This window comes from Vicugna pacos, chromosome 10 (assembly GCF_048564905.1).
Source record: "Vicugna pacos chromosome 10, VicPac4, whole genome shotgun sequence".
Lineage (NCBI taxonomy): Eukaryota > Metazoa > Chordata > Mammalia > Artiodactyla > Camelidae > Vicugna > Vicugna pacos.
This window is the reverse complement of record NC_132996.1, coordinates 6,209,221-6,223,199: the sequence shown is the minus strand read 5'-3', so window position 1 is coordinate 6,223,199 and position 13,979 is coordinate 6,209,221. Positions and strand designations below refer to the sequence as shown.

Sequence of the window (13,979 nt, the reverse complement as noted above, 5' to 3'; positions counted from 1 at the left end):
AAACACAAATAGAAACATAGAAGTGATAGGACAAAAGGACAAATAGAAATACTATGAGATGGTACATACAAATGTATTTACAATAAAAGTAAATAGATTAAATTCTACATTTAAAAAACAGAAGTTGTTAGATGAAAGTTTATAATAAACCTATATTCTGTTTATAAACAATATATTTCAAACATAAGGATGTAGAAAAGCCAAAAGTGAAAAAAGATGGAAGATATGTACCAAGCAAATCCTAACCAGAGGAAAACTGGTTTAGACCTATTAGCAGACAATTGACTACCAGGCAGAAAACATTACTAGAGATTAAAAAGATCCCTTCATGATGATCAAAGCTTTAATTCAGGAGAAATATGTAAAACATTTTCATTTTATATGCATTTTAAAACATAGCCTCAAAGTATATAAGTCTTTTTTAGGCGTAGTAAGAGATTTTTTTACATTGTCAGTAATTGATAGAACAAATGGACCAAAAAAAAAAAAAAAAACCCGAATAGATGTATAAGAATCAAACACAATTAACAAACTTGATCAAGGGAACATATTCTTTGTAGGCACACACAGAACAGTTATTAAACCATATAAACCAATGTATGGACCATATATTATACCACAGAACAATCCTTAACACATTTCAAAGGGTTGTAGTCATGCTTGTCCTCTGACCACAATGCAATATAACTAACATGAGTAACAAAAAGATAACTATTAAGAAACACATTTCTAGATGAACCAATTTTTTGGAAAATTAACCATAATGGAAATTACAAAATATTCAGACATGAACAATAATAAAAGTACTTTATGTATATATGTGTTTATCAAGGTCTCTCAATCTTGACACCACAGACATTTTGGGCCACGTAATTCTTTGTTGTTGGGGGGCTGTCCTGTGCCTCATAAGATGTTTAGTAGCATCTCTGAGCTCTACCCACTAGATGCCATAGTACCTCCCAGTAATTAGAAGTGTCTCCAGACATTGCCAGATGTCCCCCGGGTGGCAAAAAATCACCTGTGGTTGAGAACCACTGAAAAAAAAAAAAAAAAATATATATATATATATATGTATATATAATATGTCATATAATATATGTCATATAGTGTATTCATATATAATGCATATATAAAAATAGATGTATATTTACTGTGTGTATATTCTACATCTGCCTAAAATGTATCAATCCCACCCTAAGAATAAGAAAAAGCAGCTAAACAACAAAAGTATAGATTTTCCTGAACCCATTTGAGAGCTGAAGTCACGGCACAGCCAAGTAGCCTGACATCCAAAGGAAAGACAGGAACTTCCAAAGAGAGACATGACTTGACCATTGGCTCACCTGTGGCAGGATATGGGAGAAAGAAATGCCAGGTTCCATTCAGGCTGATATTAGGAATTATGCTTAGATTTTTAGCAGATTGCTAAGGGGTAAAGAGTTCATGCCACTCACGGATGCTTCTTTATGAACCTACCCTGTGTGTTCGTGAAAAAAAAGAAGGGGCAGAACTAGAGGCCAAAGAGTCCTTCCTCTGGGTGCAGGCCTGGGAGAGGGCAGCAGCCATGGCTGTAGGAAAGGTATGAAGCCCCATGCAGAACCTTCTCTCCTACAGAATAAAGGCCTTTCGGTTCTGGGACAGAGGCAGCAAACTTTGCTGATTGTGTTGCACAAAACTTGCCAAAGATACAAGACAAAGCTGACAGTCATGGGAAGAAGGAGCAGGATGACTAAGAAGGCATAGAGGACATGCCTAAGACAGAGCCTGGACCAGGACAACAGAAAAGCGCCCCTACTTCCCCACCTTGAGGCAGCAAGTACCAAGTAACAAGCAATAGAAATCAGTTGGAGAAAGGCAAGGGCATAGAGAGAATCTCGTTGTATCGTGCAGGCACACAGGAAGGCCAAAAGCTGAAAGAGCAGGAAAATTGAGGGAAAAAATCTCCATGACCCCTGCAGAAGCACAAAATAACACTAGAGGATTTTGAAACCACTGATGTACTGAAGGTAACCATGGCAACAGTAAAGCCCAGCTCAATTCCTGGCTAAACTAACTGCACACACACACACACAAAATGATAAAATTTTTAAAAATGAAAAATAAGGAGAAACTCACTGTCAAGGGACAAAGCAATCAACAGATTGAGACACAGAGATGACCCACATGTTGGAAATACTAGACAGATTATTTTTTTGAAGTTTTTTAAATTTTATTTTTTTTATTGAAGCATAGTTGGTTTACAATACTGTGTTAGTTTCAGGTATATACCAAAGTGATTCAGTTTTATATATATGTGTGTGTATATATATATTCCTTTTCAGATTCTTTTCCTTACAGGTTATTGCAAGATATTGAATATAGTTCCCTGTTGTTTATCTATTTTATGTATGATAATGTGTATCTGTTAATCCCAAACTTCTAATTTATCCCTCCCCTGCCCTTTCCCCTTTGGTAACCATAAGTTTGTTTCCTATGTCTGTGAATTTTTTTTCTGTTTTTTAAATAAGTTTATTTATATCATTTTTTTCAGATTCCACATATAAGTGATATCCCATGATGTTTGTCTTTCTCTGTCTAACTTACTTCACTTAGTATGATAATCTCTAGGTCTATCCATGTTGCTGCAGATAACATTATTTTATCCTTTTTTATAGCTGAGTAATATTCTATTATATACACACACACCACAACTCCTTTACCCAGTTTTCTGTCGATGGACACTTAGGTTGCTTTCATGTCTTGGCTATTGTAAATAGTGCTGATATGAACGTTGGGGTGCATGTATCTTTTTGAATTCGAGTTTTTTTTCTTTTCTGGATATATATATGCCCAGGAATGGGATTGCTGGACCACATGGTAAGTCTATTTTTAGTTTTTTAAAGAACCTCTATACTGTTCTCCGTAGTGGCTGCACCAGTTTACACTCCCACCAGCAGTGTAGGAGGGTTCCCTTTTCTCCACACCTCCTCAGCATTTATTGTTTGTAGGCTTTTTGATGATGGCCATTCTTATCAGTGTGAGGTGATAACTCACTGTAGTTTTGATTCGCATTTCTCTAATAATTTGCCATGTTGAGCATCTTTTCACGTGCCTGTTGGCTACCTGTATGCCTTCGTTGGAGAAATAGCTATTAAAATAAGCCCATTTTTTGATTGGGTTATTTGTTTTTTTGATATTGAGCTGTATGAGCTATATGTATATTTTGGAAATTAAGCCCTTTGTCGGTTGCGTTGTTTGCAAACATTTTCTCGCATTCTGTAGATTGTCTTTGTTTTGTTTATGGTTTCCTTTGCTGTGCAAAAGCTTTTAAGTTTAATTAGATCCCATTTGTTTATTTTTGCTTTTATTTCCATTACTCTAGGAGACAGAGCCAAAAAGATATTGCTGCAATTTATGTCAGAGTGCTCTGCCTGTGTTTTCCTCAGGGGTTTTACAGTATCTGATCTTACATTAGGTCTTTAATCCATTTTGAGTTTGTTTTTGCATGTGGTGTTAGAGAATGTTCTAATTTCATTCTTTTTACATGTAGCTGTCCAGTTTTCCTGGCACCACTCATTGAAGAGACTTAGGTAGTTTTAAATAACTGCGACTATGTTAAATATGTTAAAGGTTATAGTGGAAAAGGTGGACAACATGGGAAAGAGAGTATTTGCATCAACAGATAAAAGAATTTCAGCAAAGAGATGGAAACCATAAGAAAGAGTCAAATAGAAACGTGAGAAGTAAAAACACTGTAACAGAAATGAAAAATGTTTTCAATGAGCTTGTCAGTAGACTCAGCGGAGCTGAGGAAATCGAGGAATTTGAAGATAAGTAGGAGAAAACTTCCAAGCTGAAGCAGCAAGAGAGAAAACAATAAGACTGGGGGAAATACCAGCACAGAGGATCTAAGAGCTGTGGGACAATATAAACCAGTCTAACAAGCATGCGACTGGAATCCCAGTGTGAGAAGCTGCAGCCTTTTTTGCTGGGAGAAGGAGCTACTAACTAGATTTAGGTTCAGCCCCTCTCACATCAGGGAGAACCTGTTCTTGGGCCCCAGCTGGCACTGACGAACTTCTGGGGTCAATTTGAGATGGCTGCTTCTCACTTCATCGTGGAATAATTGGATACCAAATAGAAAGAAATTAAACTGAACTCCTACCAAACACATACATAAAAAAATCACTTCCAAGGTGATTAAAAAGTAAATGTGAAAAAAATGTGAAGCTGTGAAGATTTTAGGAGATAATATAAGAAAATATTTTCTAACCTCAGGGTAAAGAAGGATTTCTTAATAAGCAGAGCACAAGGAACATAATCCATGGAAGAGAAAATTAATAAATTTGACGACATTAAAATTACAAACTCCTCTTCACATAAAAACATCACTGAGGATGAAAAGACCACAAAATGAGAGAAAGTATTTCTAATACATAGAATAGATGATTCTTGTTCAAAATATATAAAGAACTCCTATAAATCAATAAGAAAAAAGGCAACTTAGTAGAAAAACAGGGCAGGGGAGACGTGTACAGGAACTTCACAACAAAGGAAATGCAAATAACAATAAACCGATAGATACTCAGCATGATTAGTAACACGAAATGAAACAATGAAATACAGTCACACACTCATCACAAACACGTAAGTTTAAGATCCTGGCAATGCTAAGTGTTGGCAAAGACGCGCAGCAATTAAAGCTGCCAAGTAATGCGAGTGGGAGTGTAAACTGTGGCAACCTTGTAGGAAATGTTTTGCCACCACCTAATAAATAAAGTGAACATGGACATACATGATAACCCAGCAGTTTTTCCTCTAGCTGCATACCCTGGAGAAAACCCTGCACATGTGTATCAGGGAACACATATAAATCTATAGAGACCATCTTTGTTATAAAAGCCAAAACTTGAAAACATCTAAATGTGGTATATCCATGTGCTGGAATACAATTCAGCAAGGAAAATGAGCAAACTACAGCTACACACATCATCACGGGTGAATCCAAATAGTATATAATCTTGAGCAAAATAAGGCAAATCACCAGAGAATAAAAACAGTACAGTGCCATTTATGTAAACTACATAGCTAATGTGTGTGTAACCACTTAGAATGCACAGGGCAGCGTCGAGGTAGGGAGCTCCAGGGTACCTCGAAAGTGGTGGTAATGTTCACATTTCTTAATCTCGGTGGTTACATGGCATTAGCTGTGTAGCTGTGTGGTTACACAGACATTAGCTTCATTTTTACTAATTAAAATGTGCATAAATGTTTTGTATACTCTGGGTTAATTCAAAAATTAAGATTTTAAAATAATATATTAATAAAAGGCAGGGTGCTATAACCACAAAAGCAATACAGAACCAAAGTTATAAGTCTTAAGATGTAAAATCATGCAGATAAAGAGTAAAAACTTCAAGTCAGTTTTTTTGAAGGGTTCGTTTTTCCATTAGATGCTACCACATATCCTAAATGCTTCATGTAAAAAAAGAAAGTTATTTTTCATCAGTTTTTTGGAGGGTTCTCCTTTTCCATTTGATAATTCCTTCATGTAAAAATTATGTGTAAATTTTTTTCTTTTGCCCAGATCCTTGCTAGGATATGAACAGAAGCCAAAATATTGAAAAGACAAGAGTTGACCAGATCACTAAATTTTTTTGTGTCTCACTGGTTACATAAAATTTCCTCCTCTTCCCTGAGATGCTTGAGAATGAAATTCATTTTTTGGTTTAAAAAAAAAGAAAGAAAAATTCAAAAGAAAAGATAACCCAGCATTTAAATAAAGAGATTGTTACAGAATAGTCAAAGTACCAGGAATGCCTTTTAGCAGTATAAGTTTTATGTAATTTTTTAACCAAATTAACTCTGTTTCCTCACCTAATGTAAGTATAAAGACTGTTTCTGGGGATGATAAGAAAAAAGTCCCTTACTCAATTTTGAACATTTTGACACAGCAGAATTTAATACTTGATTCTTCAGTCACTCTTCTCCTTCAGTATACATGACTAAGTTATTTTTGTATCATGGTATAATTATTTCAGATGTACAAGAAACCATTTGCAAAAATCCATCCATCAAAAGTACTTTACAAATAATACCACTCTTGGTAAGTATATTCAGAACCTTTTTTTTCTTTGTTTTAGGAAACTTCATGATTTTATAGGTAAGAATCCTGAATTGATACTAATTTTTCTTGAGATTGGCTTTTAGGAAGTTTTTCTCCCCAATAAACTTTCAATTATAAGATGTTTTGTTAGACTCATGCAAATATCCTCTCATTTAAAAAAAAAATCACAATATAAAGATTTTTACATCCAGAGTATTTCATCAGTCATGGGGCTAGAAGCAGGCATCACTGCACTGCTTTTCAAGTTTAGATACGTGGCCTAATTGAAGGATGGTTGAGAAGTTTACACTGATAATGATCCCATCCTTGCTCATATCCCTTCCATATCTTCAGAATTCAAAATTAGACGTTACTGGTTTGAATTTTTTTTTTTAATGTTTTGTCTTGACGCTGGATTCTGGTAAAGACACTCATATAAATGAAAAACAGTCATTGTATTCAGGAATGTCCAGTCCATCAAGGAGAAACACATAAATGGACAGTGTAAACAAATCAATGCAATATAAGATGAGATAAGACTACATGGGACACAGTCTTAGGAAATCACAGAAAGAAAAAGTCCTATCTGGCCTGAGGTGATCAGGAGACATTCAGGTCTATGGAAAGGGCACCCACGGTAGAGTGTGTGCTTAGCACACTGGGTTCAAGCCCCAGTACCTCCATTTAAATAGATAGATAGATAGATAGATAGATAGATAGATAGATAGATAGATAGATAAACGCAATTACCCAGTACCTCCATTTAAATAAATAAATAAACCCAATTACCTCCCCCAAAACAAAACAAAACAAAAATTTTAAGATGCTACCTGTGCTCTCACAATCCTCAGCCTGAGTGTTCAACAAAGAAATGTTATTGTATAGAATGAACTGGATGCTTGCTCAGTTGTTTTTGGTCATGCGCCCTCAGTTCTGAACTCACGACAAAAGAAAGTAAGATTATGCAAGTACACTTCATTTTTTATTATTTGCTTTACATAAATAAAGTTATACACGTCTTACCCATGTTTCAGAGTTTCGCTAGGCTCTGGGTGCAGTACTGAATACTAATGAGTAAGAAAGAGGCTGACTTTGCCCTTATGAAGTTTATCGTTTATCTCTGGGCACATGGTTCTTAGAAGTGACCTTTTTGGTGTGGCATCTTTAATGCTATGATGTTTAGACAGAACTCTTGGCAGTAGTCACTGATACCTGAGATACTTTTTCATGGTTACTTTTTACACGCTAGTTTGGTTTTTTGCTCCATTTTCCATCTCCACCAATTCAGCAATTTAAGTAATTTTTGCGGACTTAATTTTTCTGGGTCTGAACTTTGTGATGGATTTTTGTCATTTATGACGTTTATGATTCTTACTTCAGGCAAGTGAGATGCTACCTAGATAACAGATCACTCCTCTATACACCAACTCAGCTTGAAAACCGTTCACTAACCACAGATGACAAACTGAGCATGAATGGAAAATGCTGCTCAGCAGGGAGGGGAAGTTACCTACTCAGCACATCTGCTGTGCACCCTGGTGCACTGTGTTACGTTGCTACCATGTCTAACCAGTAGCCTGAAGAGTTAATGGTGTGGACTAGGGACTGTAGGCTTGCAACCATTTTTATCATATATCTTTTTCATTCTTTTTGACCGTTGGCAACAATTAGCTTTCTTTAGTCTCTTTCTCTTCAGACATGTTACTCTTCCTTATTTTAACATCACTAACACAGGTCAGAAATCTTCCATTTATTTTCTGAGGAAGTGGTTTAAATTCACAAAATTATTAACTGCCTGTTTGAACAGCTGGCATCAAAATTACTCTGTCCCCCTCCTCCATCAAAACTGCTGAATTTGCCATATTCCACATGGGGATTTGAACATTTTCTTCTTGTTCGCCCTTTTTTCTGCTGTTTTTATTTTCTGTTATTTTACTCTTCACTTGAATTCACCAGTTGTTGACATTTTGCCATGCTTGGTTTATCTGATGGATGGATGGATGATGAGTATATAGAAGAACAGAATAGAATACATAGACTAGGACAGGACAGGACAGGAGATACACACTCACACGCACACAAACATACGCTTTAACCAACTGTTTAAAGTAAGTTACAGACATGATGAAACTTCCCCTCTAAACACCTCAGCAGACATCTTGTCCTAAGAACATTTTCCTACATAACTACAATGCCATCGTCATACCCAAGAAATTTAATATTGACACGATGTTATCTGATACGCACTCCATACTCAGGGTTCTCCAGGTGTCTGAAAAAAGTGTCTCCCGTGGCTATTCTATTTTTCTGATCCAGGATCCAACCCAGGATTATATATTGCGTTTGGTTGTTATGTCTTTAACCTAGAAAAGTCTGCTCTTTTTCAGTCTTTCATACACATTGACACTTTTGGAGAGTCCAGACCAGTCATCCTGCTGAATATCCCATAATCTGCAATTATCTGATTATTTTCCCCTGATTAGATTCAGGGTAACATTTATGGTGGCTGCGGAGTTTCAAAGTTTTTATTTTTGCAGCCTGTTTGTTTCCCTGGGCTTACTTCTACTTGTGTCTTATCTTCAGGTCTTCTATTTAATTGCTTGCCATTTATTTTGAGTCCAGAAAACACATGTCCAGGCTTTTAGAGTTATGTTAAAGCAAAAGTAATTAGGTGCTTAGCGCCACGCCTGGGGATGAAGTGCGTGGGCTTTAGATATATTTCGGTCTTCTAAAAGCTTTCAAAGTCGGTTCCTGGATCTTTGTTGCATTTCAAATAAGGAAACATATTTAAAGACAGATTCTAGAAAAGTAACATATAACCATATTCATACACTTTCTGTATGTATGACACAAGAGACCATTAAAACTCTATTGTATTTACCAGGACAGTTGTGGTATAGTCCAGTTCTAGTCAATAGAGATTTTTCTAAAAATGATTTCATCTCTCCAGACAATGGAAGAAATACCTATTCAGGAGTATTGGTTGTTTGGGAAATGTCGTAGGTAAACTTTTTATCAATGTTTTTATTTTACGTTTCAGTCCCAATGTTTTCATACCCATATAAATTTAAAAGAATTTCATTTTAAATTATGTTATACAATTTACAATTATAATGTAGTTAATTCAGAAACTGAATTTCTTAGCTTAGCAATATTAATTATACAGTATCTACCAGGCACCCGAATTCTGAAACCTCAAATGCCATTAGTTTAAGATTTGAGAATTCATATTTAATTCCCAGAAATTACATACCTCTCTGGAAAATTCACAGCCTGAGTGAAGTTTATTTATATATTGATCCACCACCTCCCAGCCCCGCACATATGTGGTTTTGTTGTTGTTTGAGTATTTACCCAGTTCTATTGCTTTGGGGTTTTTTTTTTACCCCCCTCCCCCAGTGCTTGAAGGTGTTAATTTGAGTTTCTCATCTCAGTCAGACAAGTAAACTGACATATTCGTTCTTGCTAAGGTGTTTAGCATGAATTTTAAGACATTTTATCATTTTTAAAAATCAGTTTAAAAGATCTAAAACCATTCGAATCACTTGAAACCAGTATCTGGAAAGAATAATAATGAATTTCTAATAGTGGGATTTCAGACACTTTGACACTTGAGTGAGAGGAATAATTGTGAGCAGGAGCGCCTTCTCAGTACCACAGCACAGGCAGTCAGCCGCTGTCACTTAGAGCGAGTGCAGATCTGAGATGTCAGAAGAGAAGTACTCAACCCACTCCCTTCATTAAACACTCAAAATCATTTTAATAATAATATTACCTACCCCCGTAGAGCACCTGTGAGGATTCTGTGAGATAATTACCCAACTAAAGTACTTGGAACAAAGCCTGTAACATAGTATATGCTAAATACATGTTAAGTTACATTATTATTATTATTGCCCCCATTATGATCTTCTAATTAAATTGTCTCAAAAAATGTAACATTCCAGAAATTACTTAAATGAAATTTACATGCAAAGTATGACTTCCCTTCTAAAACACAGGAATTATTCTAAACAACAATTGGTAGTCCCACCTGCCTTTCCACTTGCACTATCCATCTTCCATTCCAGCCAAACATGTTTAATGTATTAGGCTGGAATCAAGTTTGCAATACTCTGTTCTGCCTCCGGGCGTTCACATGCTTTGCTTATGTCCATGCCCGGTTCCAAACGGCACTATGTTTTTGGTCTACTCTTAAAATCCAACCCATCTAACTCGGTATTAGTTCATGCATGAAGCCACCCACGACCAGTCCAACTTGAGATGCTCTGACCCTCCTCTGAATCGATCGCTGTAGTGCCTCTGGCTTTACACATGTACTCCATGTGCACTTCTGTTAGTTCTACAGGAATAGTCTTCTTGGAACTATATTCTGAGAGGCTGTTTTTCACTTGTCTGACTACTTCATGGAAGCTAGCACATACTAAATTCTTGAAAGTATTTGTTGAGTTTTTGTGATTTTTTTATACATGATCTTTGAATATATAAATTATCTGCCTTTTTCAGACTGCAATAAAATGCAATGTTTTATTTGAATCTGAAACTTTTTAAAAAATATCCTGAAGATTTTATATGCTATAAAAATATCACTATTTCTAGAGTTCTTCCAAAGCCCTTTACTAAGTGTTACTATTTAATCAATTAGTACTCTGTGGCAACCAAATGTTGTTGGTGTATAATTTGAGGGAAGCCCACACTTACTGGATTCCTACCATTGACAAGTACCGTGCCAAATGGTCTCACAACATACTCTCTTGTTTAATCTTCTAAGTCGGGGAAATCAGGTAATTTTCTTAAGTCTCAGAACTGTTCAGTGGTGAGCCAGGGTTTACACTCTCCTGTCTTCACCCCAAAATCTGTTCTACCTTTTATAGTTCTTATTTCAATTAATGACACAGAGAGAAATATGTATCTCATCCAGGCTTCTCTTTCTCCCATACCCCGTGTCAATAAATCCTGCCATCAATAAAGTGCATCTCAAGTCCACTCACTCCTCTCCATGCCGACTGACAGAGTCAGGTTGAAGACTGCGCCGTGTCTCATCTGGACCTTTTCCGCAGCCTCCCTGTTTGCTCTCTCCACAGCATCGTTCCCACCGTCACCACCAGAGTCATCTTTCTAAAACACAAAGATGAACAAATCACTCTCTTAAAACCCAACCTTAGTAGCTACCCATCAGCTAAAAGATAAAATTAAAACTCCAGAGAATTCAAGACCTTTTCACCCTTATCTCCAGTTGCTTCCCAGCTCATAACGCACACACTGCTGAGTGACACGCGGGCCTCTCTGGAACAGCTTGCGTGCTTCCCGGGCCCACGCTGCTCCCACTGCCTCACAGCCGTGCTCTCTCAACGCCTCTCCTACTGTCCTTAAGACTTGACTTCAGTGTCATCCCCTCTAGAAAGACTTCTCCAGCCCAAGCTTTGTTCTATCCAAAATTTAGAACTCCTTCCTTTGGGCAACCACAGCAGCATGATTTTCCTTTTCGTAAAAGTTACCGTATTTGTCTCTTTTTATACATTGACTAGATACTGCCTGAGTTCTTACCATGTGCCAGGCACTCTGCTAGGGCTGGAACTAGAGAGGGGAAAACACTTTCCTCAGGTTGCTTGCATTTTAATGGAGACAAAATGCAAAAAAGACAGGATGCTGGGGTTACTGCAGGGCATTCTCAACACACCTGCCGTGATTTTTCAGTGTAAAAACTAGGCAATCTTACAAGCGGAATTTTCAGTTTGGGATATTTTGTTTCCTCTTTAAAGCAAAACAAATTTAATGAATTTTTAACAGGTACCTTTCCAAGCAACGTCTTTAGCCCAACATGTTAAACCACTCCTGGGATAGCACGTGGGCTCCAAATGCTTCCTGTGAAAAGTAAAATTTTTAAATCTTGACCTTTTACATAGCAGATTTTGATTTTAAAAAGGCAACACATCTTGCCAATAGCAAAGAGCAACGATTATGAATTATAATTGGTATCATGCCTTATATAAAGCGGTATTCATTATGTTGAGATTGATGTATATGTAGAATTTGAGAAAATGAATTATGAGTTTAGTCTTATTAAAATCTGCAATTGCTAAGGAGATCCATCTTACAGATTTCATGTTAAAGTCTATGAACACTACAGTAAAAGAATATTCTGAAATTCTATTACAGAACAGCCAGCCAAGGACCAGTCTATCTCCTGATGTCGGATCCAGATCACAGCGAAAATACTAAGGACGTGTAACAGTAACTGTTAAATGGAATCATTATTTTTGAGAATCTCCTGTAAATACATTATATATTTCTGCATTTGTTAATTATTAAAACACTATAACCATAAAATAGAAATAAATCATAACATGGGCAATGGAGATAAATTGACCAGTTGACATTTATGCTACCAATTATACTTTATTATATATTTTATTGATAAGTACATTTTTAACAAATGGAAATACTTCACTGTTTTTCATGAGAATGCTACTGGAAATAAATTCATTATATTTAAAAATAAAACAGAAGATATTTTGTTATTCATATTATGTATTAGCTAGTTGCGAAGCTTGCTTTTCTGAAGTTCCTAATAAATTCTACTAAATTTTTGTACAGTGGTGTAGAAACTTTATGACTGATAATATCCCTCATAAATAGTAATGCTTCTTGTTTAAGACTCCAAAGGATCCCTGTACTTTGGGGATGTTACCAAGGGGTCTTGTTCTCAATTCTGCATGTTCAGAGGTTAGCGTTATCACTTTATCTGGGGGTGGCTGGCCTCAAAGAACTGACTTTATTACCAGCGCTCACAAGGTAAATGGTAAATACAAAAAATAAACTGCAATCCCAGCTGGTTTTCTTGAACTGCCTGATTAGTTATGTTCCTTTCCCAATAAGAATGTCTGCTGGGAAAAAAAGATCGATATTTGAAGGTTGTTTTTTCAAATAGAGAAACAAAACCAAAAGTTGAATGATCATTAAAAAACAACTTGTCACAGAATTCTGGTAGTTTTATATATCCTTTCATTTTCCATCAATTATTTCTTTTTATGCTCTAGATCACCACCCCTCATTTGGACTATTTCAGGATGGATTTCTTACCTCTGGTACCAATAAGACTGCTAGAATAGTAGCATTTCTAAAGAGTGAGTGAAATGGCCAGAGTGAAAGTCGTATCAATCCCATCTTGAAAGTTTTTAGAGCTTCCCTTCCAGCTACTAAAGAAAATTTACACCCCTTAGCATGAAGCACGAGGCTCTTCATATTCTGAGGCCCCCTGCTTACCCACATCATCTCTGCCACCTCTCTCACCACACTGTGTAGCCCCCTGTATCCACCCTGCTATTTCATGCCCCTCTGCCTGCTCATACACTATCCCCTTAGCTTGGAACGCCTTCTCTTTCACCCCACTAACTTCTGCTTAATAAACTTTAATTCACTCTTTTAAACTCTGCTTAGATTGAATTTTCTCCCATTTCTCCTAATAATCCTCTCTAATACTTCCTCTATATAAATTATGTCCTGCATACTCTAAACCATAATTATTTGTGTGTATATACGTCTCTTCTTCTAGATCAGGAGCTCCTAAAAGGTAGAGATTGTCATTCGTTTCTGTGTCCTTAGGAATTAAAACAGGAGACATGATGGCAGATCAAAATAGCAAAGCAAGAAAACAATATTCAGTTGTTCAATGTATCAAGCCCCCACTTTGCGCTAGGTACTGCTCTGTGTGTTAGGCACACAGTCGAAGACATTATGGAACTTAAATTTCAGTGAGGATTACAGATTTTTAAAACATAAGAATATAATATCAGATAGTTATAAGATGTGCTGAGTGAAAACCAAGCGTGGTGAAGGGACAGAGAGTGACAGGGGGACTATTACAGTTAGAGAGGTGGAGTGGGTCTCTAAG

At 36.4% G+C, this 13,979-nt stretch overlaps 2 protein-coding genes across 5 annotated transcripts in view; one reads left to right on the top strand and one right to left on the bottom strand.

The window, feature by feature from the left end:
- ANGPTL5 (angiopoietin like 5) overlaps positions 1 to 11,095 on the bottom strand; it is a 75,926-nt gene extending 64,831 nt beyond the window's left edge. The window contains exon 1 of the mRNA XM_072968917.1: positions 11,077 to 11,095. The gene's annotated coding sequence lies outside the window, so the exon portion shown is untranslated. The remainder of the gene's footprint in view (positions 1 to 11,076) is intronic.
- The window catches only part of CEP126 (centrosomal protein 126), a 58,772-nt gene extending 45,705 nt beyond the window's left edge, over positions 1 to 13,067 (top strand). For 2 of the 4 annotated variants that reach the window (XM_072968913.1, XM_015241290.3), the window contains 2 exons: positions 6,021 to 6,085; positions 12,245 to 13,067. In XM_072968913.1, coding sequence (XP_072825014.1) covers positions 6,021 to 6,085; positions 12,245 to 12,307 — 128 coding nt within the window. In that variant the 3' untranslated portion in view covers positions 12,308 to 13,067. Of the gene's footprint in view, positions 1 to 6,020; positions 6,086 to 6,122; positions 6,143 to 12,244 lie in introns of all 4 variants that reach the window. The other 2 variants (XM_072968915.1, XM_072968914.1) reach the window with 2 other exon arrangements.
- The last annotated feature ends 912 nt before the right edge of the window (positions 13,068 to 13,979 follow it).